The sequence below is a fragment of the Calliphora vicina genome, chromosome 1 (genome assembly GCF_958450345.1).
Source record: "Calliphora vicina chromosome 1, idCalVici1.1, whole genome shotgun sequence".
Lineage (NCBI taxonomy): Eukaryota > Metazoa > Arthropoda > Insecta > Diptera > Calliphoridae > Calliphora > Calliphora vicina.
The window spans coordinates 75,090,944-75,106,845 of record NC_088780.1 but is presented as its reverse complement, the minus strand read 5'-3'; the positions used below and the strand labels follow the sequence as shown (position 1 = coordinate 75,106,845).

At 34.6% G+C, this 15,902-nt stretch overlaps 2 protein-coding genes across 3 annotated transcripts; both read left to right on the top strand.

The window, feature by feature from the left end:
- The first annotated feature begins 960 nt into the window (after nt 1–960).
- LOC135950524 (uncharacterized) lies at nt 961–6,062 on the top strand. The gene is made up of 2 exons (XM_065500061.1): nt 961–5,187; nt 5,379–6,062. Exons 1-2 carry the CDS (start codon nt 961–963, stop codon nt 6,060–6,062), a joined length of 4,911 nt encoding a protein of 1,636 aa, XP_065356133.1.
- A 631-nt stretch (nt 6,063–6,693) lies between these two features.
- Nucleotides 6,694–13,630, top strand: LOC135949419 (serine/arginine repetitive matrix protein 2-like). Of its 2 annotated transcripts, none has more exons than XM_065498969.1 (2): nt 6,694–6,797; nt 12,645–13,630. In XM_065498969.1, exons 1-2 carry the CDS (start codon nt 6,732–6,734, stop codon nt 13,326–13,328), a joined length of 750 nt encoding a protein of 249 aa, XP_065355041.1. In that variant the 5' UTR covers nt 6,694–6,731; the 3' UTR covers nt 13,329–13,630. The 2 variants fall into 2 exon arrangements, 1 of the variants encoding a protein (XP_065355041.1); XR_010575866.1 differs by lacking the exon at nt 6,694–6,797 and adding an exon at nt 7,475–7,597.
- The last annotated feature ends 2,272 nt before the right edge of the window (nt 13,631–15,902 follow it).

The following is a 15,902-nucleotide window of genomic DNA, read 5'->3' as shown; positions in this document are numbered from 1 at the left end:
GTTATTTGACACTTGTTTTGATTTATTTTCTTATTATTCGTTACAATAAATAAAACCGTTTACCAACACTGTTGAGTTGTAATGATCAAAGTGGCAACCGCACTGATCATATGGTAAACAGACGGACAAATATAAGAACATAAACAAAAGAAAACAATACAAATAAAGGTGACAAAAAATAAATAAAAGTATATAAGTGAAAATAAATAAAAAGAAGTATATGTATACATATAAATAAAAGAAAATATAAAAACAAATAAGGAATTATAATTGAGAAATTTTATAAGAAAAAAGTGATAAAATAGTGTAATTAAAAATAAAATCATAAGAGGTAAAATTATTATTATCGGACGGACATTTATAAAAGTGATCGCGAGTAAATTTAATAATAAAAGAGGCAGTGGTAATTAATTGAACAACAACAATAAAATTAAAGCATTAAAAAATAAAATTGCGATAAATTCAATTGTTTACATTTATTTTCTGTTGCTTGCTTTTATTTAACTCTTATTCTTCTTAATTTGTGATACAACCCAACGAACAATTTATCGAAAATTTGAAATATAAAAATAAAATAATATTTTTTGTTATAATTTATAAAATTTGTTCGGGTACGGAAAAAATTTATTTGCGAACTGGTTTATAACCCAGCAAACAATATTGTTCAGAAAATTTTTCCGAGAATTAATAATTGCTATTAATTTATAAATAAATAAGAATATTGGTATAAAATAATTTGAATAAAAAGTAGTTGAAACCTTAAAGTCAATTGTTGTTTCTGCAAGTGCATTGAAACCGTAAGTTGATCTCGGAAAGTTTATTTATATTATTCTATTTTGTCTTTACGACAAATTTCCTTGAGATCCTTTTGAAAATTGATTTAAAATACAATTCAAAAAGAATTTAAACTTGGTTTCCTATTTTTCTTAGCAAGTTAGTTATTTAAACCTCGACTACAAAATGGGAGGCGGTAAAAAGCAAAAAAGTTCTACTAGTCTTGAGAGTTTATACCAACAGAAAAATAAAATTTTGAATAACGTTTCGAGAATTAGGCGATCTATTAAGGAAAAAACTATTTCGTTTAATCAAAATGAATTACATTGTCGATTAGAAATTTTGAATTCATATATTGAAGATGCAATGGACATTCAAACTGAAATCGATATTTTAGATCCCTCAAACGATGAAAGGTCCGATTTAGAAAATTTATGCGTTTCCACAAAAAGTATGCTTTTGGGTTATTTAACTCCCAGAGAACATAGTATCGCTGAAACTACTCTTGGTTTCTCAAGTCATCATAGCCGACTTCCAAGTATGAAGTTGCCTAAATTTAGCGGTAAATATGCCGAATATAAGAATTTTATTAGTTTATTCGAGAGTTTGGTAGATAGTGATATAACTTTAACTGAAATTGAGAAATTTAATCATTTAATCTCGTGCCTATCAGATGAAGCTCTGGGAACTGTGAAAGCTTATCAGATAAGTGAACAAAATTACTCCAAGGCTCTACAAAGTTTAAAAAGAGTTTATGACAATCCATGTTTAATATTCTTTGATAATATTACTAAATTGTTTGATTTACCGGAAATGTCTAAACCTTCTGCAACTTCCTTGAGGAGCATGATTGATACAGTTTCTGCCATTTATGGCTCACTTTTATCAATCGGAGATGACAAGGCAATTACTAATGCGATAATAATTCACTTAGTAATGACTAAAGTAGATCCAATCACTAGATCCAAATGGGAAGAGCAACTTGATTATGAAAAGTTGCCCTTATGGAGTGATTGTGAGGTAGCTTTGAACAAAAGATACCAACATATTTCAGCTGAAGAAGCTTCAAGTTCGAGATTAAAACCGAATACCAATTTTACGAGAAAAAATGAAAGTTTTAGTAAAAAGAAGAAATCCTCCTTTTCATGTCAAACTGATAACCAACAATCAGTAGCTAAATGCTTATTTTGTAAAGCAGCGCATTACTTATCGAACTGTCCTTCATTCTCTGCAGTGCCGGTGCAACAGAGATTTGACTTTGTCAAAGGCGTTCCCGCCTGTATTAATTGTTTGAAAAAAGGACATACGGTGACAAAATGTAAATCAACAAAATGTAGAGTTTGTAGTGGTTCCCATCATACATTATTACATAAATATGCTGCAAATGATGGACAACCTGAGAATGTTGCAAATTCTGATCCTAATGTAGCTTCAACTTCAAGAGCTTTTGTAAATCATTCATCTTCGGCGAAAGATAATGTAATTTTAGCAACAGCTTTAGTGCAGATCAAGAATAAATCTGGTCAGTATGTTTTAGCTAGAGCTCTTTTGGATTCCGGTTCACAAATAAATTTTGTAACCGAAGAACTATCTCAGCGATTACAATTGCAAAAACAAGAAAGAAATCTCAGTCTTATTGGTATTGGCAGAACGAATTCGTCTGCAAAACATAAACTTCAGGCTACAGTGAAATCTCGAATGAATTCCCATGAATTTTCTGCAGAATTTTGGATTCTTCGATCGATTTCCAACTATCAACCAGATCGTATAATTTCAACAGCTGGATGGAATTTGCCCGATAATATAGAATTCGCTGATCCATATTTTAATAAACCGCAAAGAATTGATATGTTGATCGGCGCTGAGATTTTCTTTGAATTACTATGCGTCGGTCAAATTAAACTGAATCCCAATATCCCAACACTCCAGAAAACACTTCTAGGATGGATAGTTTCGGGAAAATATAAAGAATTAAAACATTTTAATAAGAATGTATGCCATTTAAGTTCACTAACTGAAAACGAAGATTCATTGGATTCAATAGTTCGTAGATTTTGGGAATTAGAAGAAATTCCTAGAGAGGCAAATGTTCTATCAATTGAGCATCAGGAATGTGAGAAAAGCTTTTCGAAATCTGTTCAGCGATTGCCGTCGGGTAGATTTAAAGTGGCGCTACCTTTTAAAGCAGATCCAAATACACTGGGTCTATCTTTTGAAACAGCTAGAAGACGATTCTTATCGTTAGAACGTCGTCTGTCAAAAGAACCACAAACAAAAGAGATGTACAATTCATTCATGAAAGAGTACATTAATTTGGGTCACATGTCTATTGCAGATAATAAAGTACCCGATGTTTCTCATTATTTTATACCTCATCAATGTGTATTACGCCCGCAAAGTTCTACTACAAAACTTCGGGTAGTTTTCGACGCCTCTTGTAAAACATCTACACAACTTTCTATTAACGATCTACTAATGATTGGTCCTACCATTCAAGAGGAGTTGTATTCAACACTTCTTCGTTTTCGAATGCATAAATACGCTATTACGGCTGACATTGAAAAAATGTACCGTCAGGTTTTAATTGACGAGGCCGATAGAAATTATCAATTAATATTATGGCGTGAAAATCAGTCTCAAAATATTGAGATTTATAAATTAAATACAGTGACTTATGGCACATCATCAGCTCCATTCTTGGCAATACGTTGCCTTACTTATGTGAGCGAATTATTCGAAAAATCATTGCCAATTGGCTCTAAAGTCATAAAGAGAGACTTTTATGTCGATGATCTTTTAACTGGTGCTGACTCAATAGAAGATCTAAATATAATAAGGTCCCAAGTCACACAAATATTGCAATCGGCAGGTTTTAATCTGACTAAATGGTTTTCAAATTGTTATGATCAAGACTCGATTACAATTCAAAAATCAGTACAGATAAATCAGGATTTCACTAAAACTTTAGGCACTTATTGGATTCCGAAGAGTGACGTATTTAAATACCACTTGGATGATTTGTTTCAAAACTTGAAAGCAACAAAACGAAATATCTTGTCAGTTTCGGCAAGACTTTTCGATCCGCTCGGACTTTTGTGCCCTTTGATTATCAAGGCAAAAATTCTTCTTCAAGAATTATGGCTAATGCAGCTAGATTGGGATGAGTCTATTCCCACGCGCCTTGATACTTCTTTTACAGATTTTAAAGCCAATTTATTGAAAATTGACATAATAGAAATTCCTAGATTTGTTTTGACCTCATCAAATACTGAATGTCAAATTCATGGGTTTTCTGATGCCTCTATGCGAGCTTATGGCTGTTGCATTTATATCCGGAGTAGAGCTTCTGGTAAGACTTCTTGCCGATTACTAACGGCTAAATCGAAAGTTGCTCCTCTGAAGACCAAGTCTTTACCAAGACTTGAACTATGCGCAGCGCATCTACTAAGCAAGTTATGGTCCAAAATAAAGCATACAATATTATTTAAAGTGGAAAACGTTACATTTTGGACTGATTCAGAAATTACGTTGCACTGGATTCAAACTCATCCTTCTACTCTGGCAACATTCGTATCAAATCGAGTTTCAGAAATACAAGAACTATCGGGCCAGGCCACATGGCGTCATGTTCCAACTAAGGAAAATCCGGCCGATATTGTTTCTAGAGGATGTAATGTTGAAGAATTAGTGGACTCTGTTTGGTTTAATGGCCCAAAGTTTCTACTCGAAGAGACTAATATGTGGCCAGTAAATGAGCATTTCGAATTAACTCCCGAACAAAAGTCACTTGAAACAAGGAAAACTAATGTGTTTTTGGCTGTAGAAGAAAACGAAATTAATCCTATTGCGAAGATTATTGAAAGTTACTCATCATACAACAAAATGATTCGAGTATTTTCGTATGTTTTTCGCTTTCTCGATATTGCTCGAGGAAAGCAATTCCGCAATATAGGTATACCTACAGCGAAAGAGATTAATTGGACTTTTCTCCAGCTAATTGAATTTATTCAAAAAAGAGAATACGCCGAAGAGCTGAAAAAGTTAAGCAAATCACAAGTTTTGCCTTCAAATTTGCAACGATTAAATCCTTTTGTCCACCAATACAAAGATGAATACCGCAGTTTTTCACTACTTAGAGTAGGCGGGCGGTTGCTAAATGCACCAATTGCTCACGATGCAAAATTTCGCCTTTTAATGCCTAAAAAATCATATTTTATGGTCCTATATTTACGACACTTGCATTTGGAACACTGTCATGCTGGAGCGAAAGCCTTGGTAGCCATTTTACGTGATAAAATTTGGCTGATAAATGCCAGAGAAGCATGTTCAAGAGTAGTTCGCAAGTGTATTCATTGTTTTCGCTACAAACCTAAACTAATGAATCAAATAATGGGAAATTTGCCCGCCGATAGGGTGAGAGCTCTACGCCCATTTAAAGTATGTGGTGTAGATTTTTGCGGCCCAGTTAATGTAACACTTAAAATACGTGGCCGTCCACCTGTTAAAATGTACATCGCCATATTTGTGTGTTTTACGTCAAAAGCTGTACATATCGAACTTGTTACTGATTTGTCTTCAAATTCTTTTATTCTCTGTCTTCAAAGGTTCGTCGGCAGGAGAGGGCTCCCAGAGCGCGTATACAGCGACAACGCAACGAATTTTGTCGGTGCCAGTCGAGAGCTGCTCCAGCTCAGAGAAGCAGTGGCCAACAATGCCGACGCCATGAAAACGTACGCTGCCAACAAAGGAATAGACTTTGTCTTCATTCCTCCTCGAGCTCCACATTTCGGCGGTCTGTGGGAAGCGGCCGTCAAATCCGCCAAAACACTTCTAACCAAAACCGTAGGCAAGGTGCTGTTGACGGTAGAGGAATTACAAACGGTTCTGGTTCAAATAGAGGCAGTCCTGAACTCCAGACCGATCGCTCCCATCAGCAACGATCCCAACGACGGCGAAGCGTTAACTCCAGCGCATCTACTATTCGGAGAGAGCCTTCTAGCGCTGCCGCCAGAATTGCCTCACGAAGAAGTGGACAGGCTGAGGTACTCCAAGAGATGGCGGCTTACCTGCACTCTCAAGCAGATGTTTTGGCAATCTTGGGAGAAAGATTACGTCCGCAGCCTCCAAGCCAAAACCAAGTGGGCGGAAGAAGAGCCAGATCTCGTCGTCGGCAAGCTCGTCGTCGTTCACGAAGACAACATGGCACCCCTGAAGTGGCTGACAGGCCGAGTATTGGCGGTAACCCCAGGCGAGGACGGCAAAGTGAGAGTAGCGGAAGTGAAGACTAGGAATGGTATTTTGAAGAGACCAATCCATAAACTTGCGCTACTACCAATGGATTGAAGACCGTAGGTCCTTCAATGGGGCCGGTGTTGAGTCATACCACATTTTTTATTTTTGATTTGAATTTTTTAATGAATTAATTATTTTAAATCATTGCTAATTACCCTTGCATTTTGACAATTAACTATCTTTGAATTACCTACTCTAATTGTCAGAATGCTTGGGTAATTTTACTTAAGTGTTATATTGTCAAATAGAATAAGAAACCATTTTTAAAAAATAAATTACTCTTGTACTAATATTGAAAGCCACCGGTTTTGTATTTTTTTACTTTTGCGAAATATTAATTTTTTTAATTCAGTTCCGAAAACATTTTGAAAAGTTTGCTAAACCTTAAAAATTTTTAATTAAGTGCAAACGGTCCTTAAAAAGTATTAAGGAAGAACATTTTGGCGCCCGAGCAGGGACTGTTTTTTAAAATAAATTCGCTATTTACCGAGACCGTACTTTTTACAAGTTTCCGTGAGTTCGTTAATAAAACAACCCCGTTAACAAGTATATTAAAAAACACATAATAAACATTTAAAAAACTAAATAAACAAACAAACAAACCAACCCACAACACATAAACATCAACCAAGGAATCCATCCATCAAGAAGGAAGACCATACCAGATGCCTAATTGCAACTGCATTTTGTGCCAAAAGGAAAGTGCCGAACGTCAACAAAACCCTAACCAGGTATTTAAGAACAAATAATTGTGTGAGACTTTGCATTTTATTTATCTTTGAAATTAAAAAAAAAAAAAATAATTAATTTGATTGCCAAAGTTATTTCCACACCTAAAATTATTTGCTCTTCTAATAATTTTCTTATAAATCTCTTAAGTAGTGAAACACACAAAAATAGTGATAAAGTGCTTTATTGTTGTTTTTTATTTAAATTCAAATACACAAAACTTAATTATTAAGTTAAAATTAAAAACACCACAATTAAAAAGAAAGTCGCCTCCTCGCTGCAATTGTTAAAATCACTTATCGGTCGTTCTCTTATTTTTTTTAACACTCTCACTGTTTTCTTTGGAAAAATAATTAAAGTTTTATTAAAGTGTAAAAATATTTACATCTTTCCAATTTACCTTTTTTGTGCACTTGTTTCTTTTATTAACTCGATTGTTTATTTTTATCAACTCGCTTGTTAAGTTATTTGACACTTGTTTTGATTTATTTTCTTATTATTCGTTACAATAAATAAAACCGTTTACCAACACTGTTGAGTTGTAATGATCAAAGTGGCAACCGCACTGATCATATGGTAAACAGACGGACAAATATAAGAACATAAACAAATATAATAAAGAAAACAATACAAATAAAGGTGACAAAAAATAAATAAAAGTATATAAGTGAAAATAAATAAAAAGAAGTATATGTATACATATAAATAAAAGAAAATATAAAAACAAATAAGGAATTATAATTGAGAAATTTTATAAGAAAAAAGTGATAAAATAGTGTAATTAAAAATAAAATCATAAGAGGTAAAATTATTATTATCGGACGGACATTTATAAAAGTGATCGCGAGTAAATTTAATAATAAAAGAGGCAGTGGTAATTAATTGAACAACAACAATAAAATTAAAGCATTAAAAAATAAAATTGCGATAAATTCAATTGTTTACATTTATTTTCTGTTGCTTGCTTTTATTTAACTCTTATTCTTCTTAATTTGTGATACAACCCAACGAACAATTTATCGAAAATTTGAAATATAAAAATAAAATAATATTTTTTGTTATAATTTATAAAATTTGTTCGGGTACGGAAAAAATTTATTTGCGAACTGGTTTATAACCCAGCAAACAATATTGTTCAGAAAATTTTTCCGAGAATTAATAATTGCTATTAATTTATAAATAAATAAGAATATTGGTATAAAATAATTTGAATAAAAAGTAGTTGAAACCTTAAAGTCAATTGTTGTTTCTGCAAGTGCATTGAAACCGTAAGTTGATCTCGGAAAGTTTATTTATATTATTCTATTTTGTCTTTACGACAAATTTCCTTGAGATCCTTTTGAAAATTGATTTAAAATACAATTCAAAAAGAATTTAAACTTGGTTTCCTATTTTTCTTAGCAAGTTAGTTATTTAAACCTCGACTACAAAATGGGAGGCGGTAAAAAGCAAAAAAGTTCTACTAGTCTTGAGAGTTTATACCAACAGAAAAATAAAATTTTGAATAACGTTTCGAGAATTAGGCGATCTATTAAGGAAAAAACTATTTCGTTTAATCAAAATGAATTACATTGTCGATTAGAAATTTTGAATTCATATATTGAAGATGCAATGGACATTCAAACTGAAATCGATATTTTAGATCCCTCAAACGATGAAAGGTCCGATTTAGAAAATTTATGCGTTTCCACAAAAAGTATGCTTTTGGGTTATTTAACTCCCAGAGAACATAGTATCGCTGAAACTACTCTTGGTTTCTCAAGTCATCATAGCCGACTTCCAAGTATGAAGTTGCCTAAATTTAGCGGTAAATATGCCGAATATAAGAATTTTATTAGTTTATTCGAGAGTTTGGTAGATAGTGATATAACTTTAACTGAAATTGAGAAATTTAATCATTTAATCTCGTGCCTATCAGATGAAGCTCTGGGAACTGTGAAAGCTTATCAGATAAGTGAACAAAATTACTCCAAGGCTCTACAAAGTTTAAAAAGAGTTTATGACAATCCATGTTTAATATTCTTTGATAATATTACTAAATTGTTTGATTTACCGGAAATGTCTAAACCTTCTGCAACTTCCTTGAGGAGCATGATTGATACAGTTTCTGCCATTTATGGCTCACTTTTATCAATCGGAGATGACAAGGCAATTACTAATGCGATAATAATTCACTTAGTAATGACTAAAGTAGATCCAATCACTAGATCCAAATGGGAAGAGCAACTTGATTATGAAAAGTTGCCCTTATGGAGTGATTGTGAGGTAGCTTTGAACAAAAGATACCAACATATTTCAGCTGAAGAAGCTTCAAGTTCGAGATTAAAACCGAATACCAATTTTACGAGAAAAAATGAAAGTTTTAGTAAAAAGAAGAAATCCTCCTTTTCATGTCAAACTGATAACCAACAATCAGTAGCTAAATGCTTATTTTGTAAAGCAGCGCATTACTTATCGAACTGTCCTTCATTCTCTGCAGTGCCGGTGCAACAGAGATTTGACTTTGTCAAAGGCGTTCCCGCCTGTATTAATTGTTTGAAAAAAGGACATACGGTGACAAAATGTAAATCAACAAAATGTAGAGTTTGTAGTGGTTCCCATCATACATTATTACATAAATATGCTGCAAATGATGGACAACCTGAGAATGTTGCAAATTCTGATCCTAATGTAGCTTCAACTTCAAGAGCTTTTGTAAATCATTCATCTTCGGCGAAAGATAATGTAATTTTAGCAACAGCTTTAGTGCAGATCAAGAATAAATCTGGTCAGTATGTTTTAGCTAGAGCTCTTTTGGATTCCGGTTCACAAATAAATTTTGTAACCGAAGAACTATCTCAGCGATTACAATTGCAAAAACAAGAAAGAAATCTCAGTCTTATTGGTATTGGCAGAACGAATTCGTCTGCAAAACATAAACTTCAGGCTACAGTGAAATCTCGAATGAATTCCCATGAATTTTCTGCAGAATTTTGGATTCTTCGATCGATTTCCAACTATCAACCAGATCGTATAATTTCAACAGCTGGATGGAATTTGCCCGATAATATAGAATTCGCTGATCCATATTTTAATAAACCGCAAAGAATTGATATGTTGATCGGCGCTGAGATTTTCTTTGAATTACTATGCGTCGGTCAAATTAAACTGAATCCCAATATCCCAACACTCCAGAAAACACTTCTAGGATGGATAGTTTCGGGAAAATATAAAGAATTAAAACATTTTAATAAGAATGTATGCCATTTAAGTTCACTAACTGAAAACGAAGATTCATTGGATTCAATAGTTCGTAGATTTTGGGAATTAGAAGAAATTCCTAGAGAGGCAAATGTTCTATCAATTGAGCATCAGGAATGTGAGAAAAGCTTTTCGAAATCTGTTCAGCGATTGCCGTCGGGTAGATTTAAAGTGGCGCTACCTTTTAAAGCAGATCCAAATACACTGGGTCTATCTTTTGAAACAGCTAGAAGACGATTCTTATCGTTAGAACGTCGTCTGTCAAAAGAACCACAAACAAAAGAGATGTACAATTCATTCATGAAAGAGTACATTAATTTGGGTCACATGTCTATTGCAGATAATAAAGTACCCGATGTTTCTCATTATTTTATACCTCATCAATGTGTATTACGCCCGCAAAGTTCTACTACAAAACTTCGGGTAGTTTTCGACGCCTCTTGTAAAACATCTACACAACTTTCTCTTAACGATCTACTAATGATTGGTCCTACCATTCAAGAGGAGTTGTATTCAACACTTCTTCGTTTTCGAATGCATAAATACGCTATTACGGCTGACATTGAAAAAATGTACCGTCAGGTTTTAATTGACGAGGCCGATAGAAATTATCAATTAATATTATGGCGTGAAAATCAGTCTCAAAATATTGAGATTTATAAATTAAATACAGTGACTTATGGCACATCATCAGCTCCATTCTTGGCAATACGTTGCCTTACTTATGTGAGCGAATTATTCGAAAAATCATTGCCAATTGGCTCTAAAGTCATAAAGAGAGACTTTTATGTCGATGATCTTTTAACTGGTGCTGACTCAATAGAAGATCTAAATATAATAAGGTCCCAAGTCACACAAATATTGCAATCGGCAGGTTTTAATCTGACTAAATGGTTTTCAAATTGTTATGATCAAGACTCGATTACAATTCAAAAATCAGTACAGATAAATCAGGATTTCACTAAAACTTTAGGCACTTATTGGATTCCGAAGAGTGACGTATTTAAATACCACTTGGATGATTTGTTTCAAAACTTGAAAGCAACAAAACGAAATATCTTGTCAGTTTCGGCAAGACTTTTCGATCCGCTCGGACTTTTGTGCCCTTTGATTATCAAGGCAAAAATTCTTCTTCAAGAATTATGGCTAATGCAGCTAGATTGGGATGAGTCTATTCCCACGCGCCTTGATACTTCTTTTACAGATTTTAAAGCCAATTTATTGAAAATTGACATAATAGAAATTCCTAGATTTGTTTTGACCTCATCAAATACTGAATGTCAAATTCATGGGTTTTCTGATGCCTCTATGCGAGCTTATGGCTGTTGCATTTATATCCGGAGTAGAGCTTCTGGTAAGACTTCTTGCCGATTACTAACGGCTAAATCGAAAGTTGCTCCTCTGAAGACCAAGTCTTTACCAAGACTTGAACTATGCGCAGCGCATCTACTAAGCAAGTTATGGTCCAAAATAAAGCATACAATATTATTTAAAGTGGAAAACGTTACATTTTGGACTGATTCAGAAATTACGTTGCACTGGATTCAAACTCATCCTTCTACTCTGGCAACATTCGTATCAAATCGAGTTTCAGAAATACAAGAACTATCGGGCCAGGCCACATGGCGTCATGTTCCAACTAAGGAAAATCCGGCCGATATTGTTTCTAGAGGATGTAATGTTGAAGAATTAGTGGACTCTGTTTGGTTTAATGGCCCAAAGTTTCTACTCGAAGAGACTAATATGTGGCCAGTAAATGAGCATTTCGAATTAACTCCCGAACAAAAGTCACTTGAAACAAGGAAAACTAATGTGTTTTTGGCTGTAGAAGAAAACGAAATTAATCCTATTGCGAAGATTATTGAAAGTTACTCATCATACAACAAAATGATTCGAGTATTTTCGTATGTTTTTCGCTTTCTCGATATTGCTCGAGGAAAGCAATTCCGCAATATAGGTATACCTACAGCGAAAGAGATTAATTGGACTTTTCTCCAGCTAATTGAATTTATTCAAAAAAGAGAATACGCCGAAGAGCTGAAAAAGTTAAGCAAATCACAAGTTTTGCCTTCAAATTTGCAACGATTAAATCCTTTTGTCCACCAATACAAAGATGAATACCGCAGTTTTTCACTACTTAGAGTAGGCGGGCGGTTGCTAAATGCACCAATTGCTCACGATGCAAAATTTCGCCTTTTAATGCCTAAAAAATCATATTTTATGGTCCTATATTTACGACACTTGCATTTGGAACACTGTCATGCTGGAGCGAAAGCCTTGGTAGCCATTTTACGTGATAAAATTTGGCTGATAAATGCCAGAGAAGCATGTTCAAGAGTAGTTCGCAAGTGTATTCATTGTTTTCGCTACAAACCTAAACTAATGAATCAAATAATGGGAAATTTGCCCGCCGATAGGGTGAGAGCTCTACGCCCATTTAAAGTATGTGGTGTAGATTTTTGCGGCCCAGTTAATGTAACACTTAAAATACGTGGCCGTCCACCTGTTAAAATGTACATCGCCATATTTGTGTGTTTTACGTCAAAAGCTGTACATATCGAACTTGTTACTGATTTGTCTTCAAATTCTTTTATTCTCTGTCTTCAAAGGTTCGTCGGCAGGAGAGGGCTCCCAGAGCGCGTATACAGCGACAACGCAACGAATTTTGTCGGTGCCAGTCGAGAGCTGCTCCAGCTCAGAGAAGCAATGGCCAACAATGCCGACGCCATGAAAACGTACGCTGCCAACAAAGGAATAGACTTTGTCTTCATTCCTCCTCGAGCTCCACATTTCGGCGGTCTGTGGGAAGCGGCCGTCAAATCCGCCAAAACACTTCTAACCAAAACCGTAGGCAAGGTGCTGTTGACGGTAGAGGAATTACAAACGGTTCTGGTTCAAATAGAGGCAGTCCTGAACTCCAGACCGATCGCTCCCATCAGCAACGATCCCAACGACGGCGAAGCGTTAACTCCAGCGCATCTACTATTCGGAGAGAGCCTTCTAGCGCTGCCGCCAGAATTGCCTCACGAAGAAGTGGACAGGCTGAGGTACTCCAAGAGATGGCGGCTTACCTGCACTCTCAAGCAGATGTTTTGGCAATCTTGGGAGAAAGATTACGTCCGCAGCCTCCAAGCCAAAACCAAGTGGGCGGAAGAAGAGCCAGATCTCGTCGTCGGCAAGCTCGTCGTCGTTCACGAAGACAACATGGCACCCCTGAAGTGGCTGACAGGCCGAGTATTGGCGGTAACCCCAGGCGAGGACGGCAAAGTGAGAGTAGCGGAAGTGAAGACTAGGAATGGTATTTTGAAGAGGCCAATCCATAAACTTGCGCTACTACCAATGGATTGAAGACCGTAGGTCCTTCAATGGGGCCGGTGTTGAGTCATACCACATTTTTTATTTTTGATTTGAATTTTTTAATGAATTAATTATTTTAAATCATTGCTAATTACCCTTGCATTTTGACAATTAACTATCTTTGAATTACCTACTCTAATTGTCAGAATGCTTGGGTAATTTTACTTAAGTGTTATATTGTCAAATAGAATAAGAAACCATTTTTAAAAAATAAATTACTCTTGTACTAATATTGAAAGCCACCGGTTTTGTATTTTTTTACTTTTGCGAAATATTAATTTTTTTAATTCAGTTCCGAAAACATTTTGAAAAGTTTGCTAAACCTTAAAAATTTTTAATTAAGTGCAAACGGTCCTTAAAAAATATTAAGGAAGAACAGATATTTCCAAATTTATTTACACATTTGTGTCTCGTACTGTATTTTTAAAAATCTTGTGGGATGTTGTAAGGTTTGATTTAATATTAAATGCATCTTCAAGTTCAATATGCTGGTTTTTAAAAACTTCTCTAACATTTCTTTCAAAATGCCATTTGGGTGGATAACACCGGGATGGCCACGAGATCCATAAGCGAACTCGAGACGAATGGAATTTGGTGCCTTTATACGAGGTACCAGTATAGTGGACAGTAAAGACTTGTACATTCTTGGGATATGTGCTACCATCACCAGGAGCAATTGGTACAATTTGTACAACCATTTTCAAGTGGTTTTAATTTGGTTTTATTGGTAGTTGAGTTCGGTAAAGCAGGATCAGTATGTAAGTATTTCAAGTCCGGTCATGCAGGATTCAAGTTTAGTCGGGCAGAATTTAAGTTCAGTCGGGCAGAATTCAAGTTCAATCGGGCAGGATCTAAATGTAGGCAGGATCGGTATGTAAGTCCGGTCATGCAGGATCAGTAGTTAAGTTCGGTCGGGCAGGATCAAATGTAGGCAGGATCGGTATGTAAGTCCGGTCATGCAGGATCAGTAGTTAAGTTCGGTCGGGCAGGATCAAATGTAGGCAGGATCGGTATGTAAGTCCGGTCATGCAGGATCAGTAGTTAAGTTCGGTCGGGCAGGATCGCCATGTAATGTAAGGTGTAATATAAATTGAAATATTAAATCTTGTTTTGTAAGGGCAAAAGGAGATTTTGAAATAAAATTCAAGGCAATGTAGTTCCCGATTTGAGTCTTAGTCTTAATCTGATTTATTCAAGGCCAAGAGCCTCATTTTATACATAAATTTCGAATACATTCTAACTTATTCTAGTTTACAGTTTTGCTTTACTTACTCCTATTCTATACATGTACTTACTCCAACTTTTCAGTCGCAGCGGGAAGAGCTGACCAATCATATCAGTCTTCAATTGGGGTTGAGTAACTTTTTGTATTTCACTCAAACTCCAATATTGCATAATTATTTTGTGTGTAGCTCGTGCTGTTCTTATTTATTAGCAAATAAAATATCTAAATTTATACTGCATACTTTAGGGAGCTTTTTATTACAGTTGACTGGACTCAATTTTTTCCAAGTTTTACCCGGAATTTTTTAATTTTTTTTCTTTACAAACCATCTCCTGAAAATTTCGAATCGAATAAAAAAAATCAGCCAAATCGCTCCAGCCGTTCTCACGTAATGCCATTACATACACGGATCATTTTATTTTTATATATATAGATTTCGGTATCTCTCCATGAAAAATTCCAAATATTGAAAAATTTTACCTTTGCGTTTAGCGTTTTCCGATTTAAGTAAAACATTCAGACTATATTTAAATTGACCTGGACTATAATATTCTGAATTGATTTTACTTAAAAATCATAACAGTAAGGAAATTCGGTTCATTGGCCAAAAATTAGTTTTTCTCGAAAATCGTAAAATATAAGGAGGTATTGACATACTTTTTTCACATTTTTATACCCTATTTTGTTGTCAATATGTGATGATCAAAAAATTCTAAAATTTGTTTAACAAAATTTTTAAAAAATTGAAACTGCAGTAAAAAAATATTTTTTTGGTTATACCTGCGAATAGGTTAACTGTATCCTATGAAGATAAAACTCACATACAAGTAAATATGGAACTTTTGCTTTAATATTTTTCAAAATATGTTAATTTTGTTCCTAAATTTCTTGTTCAAGTGGCCTGAGACACGTTAATGGCCTGGCGATTTTTTAATAACTTTAACATTTTTTAACCAATTTTTGTCTTTTATATCTTATTAGAACGACAATTACGTACACATTTCGATTCTTTCAAATTAAATTGCAAAAATAATTATTTAATGGCAACATTTTTAAAAAAACTGAAAAAATGCATTTTTCTCCCTTGTAAATGCATCTCAAAACTAAATCGAAAGTCGGCACGGGTTGCCCTTCTTAGAACAAGCTAAACAATTTTTTGGTGGTATTTTAGGTCATTAGGAAAGTTTTCAGGGGGTACCGTTTCAACATTTCAAAAAAAGTAATTCTAAGGGACACTCTAATGTACATGTGCGCAAACACTAAAAACAGATGAAGGGAATGTGTT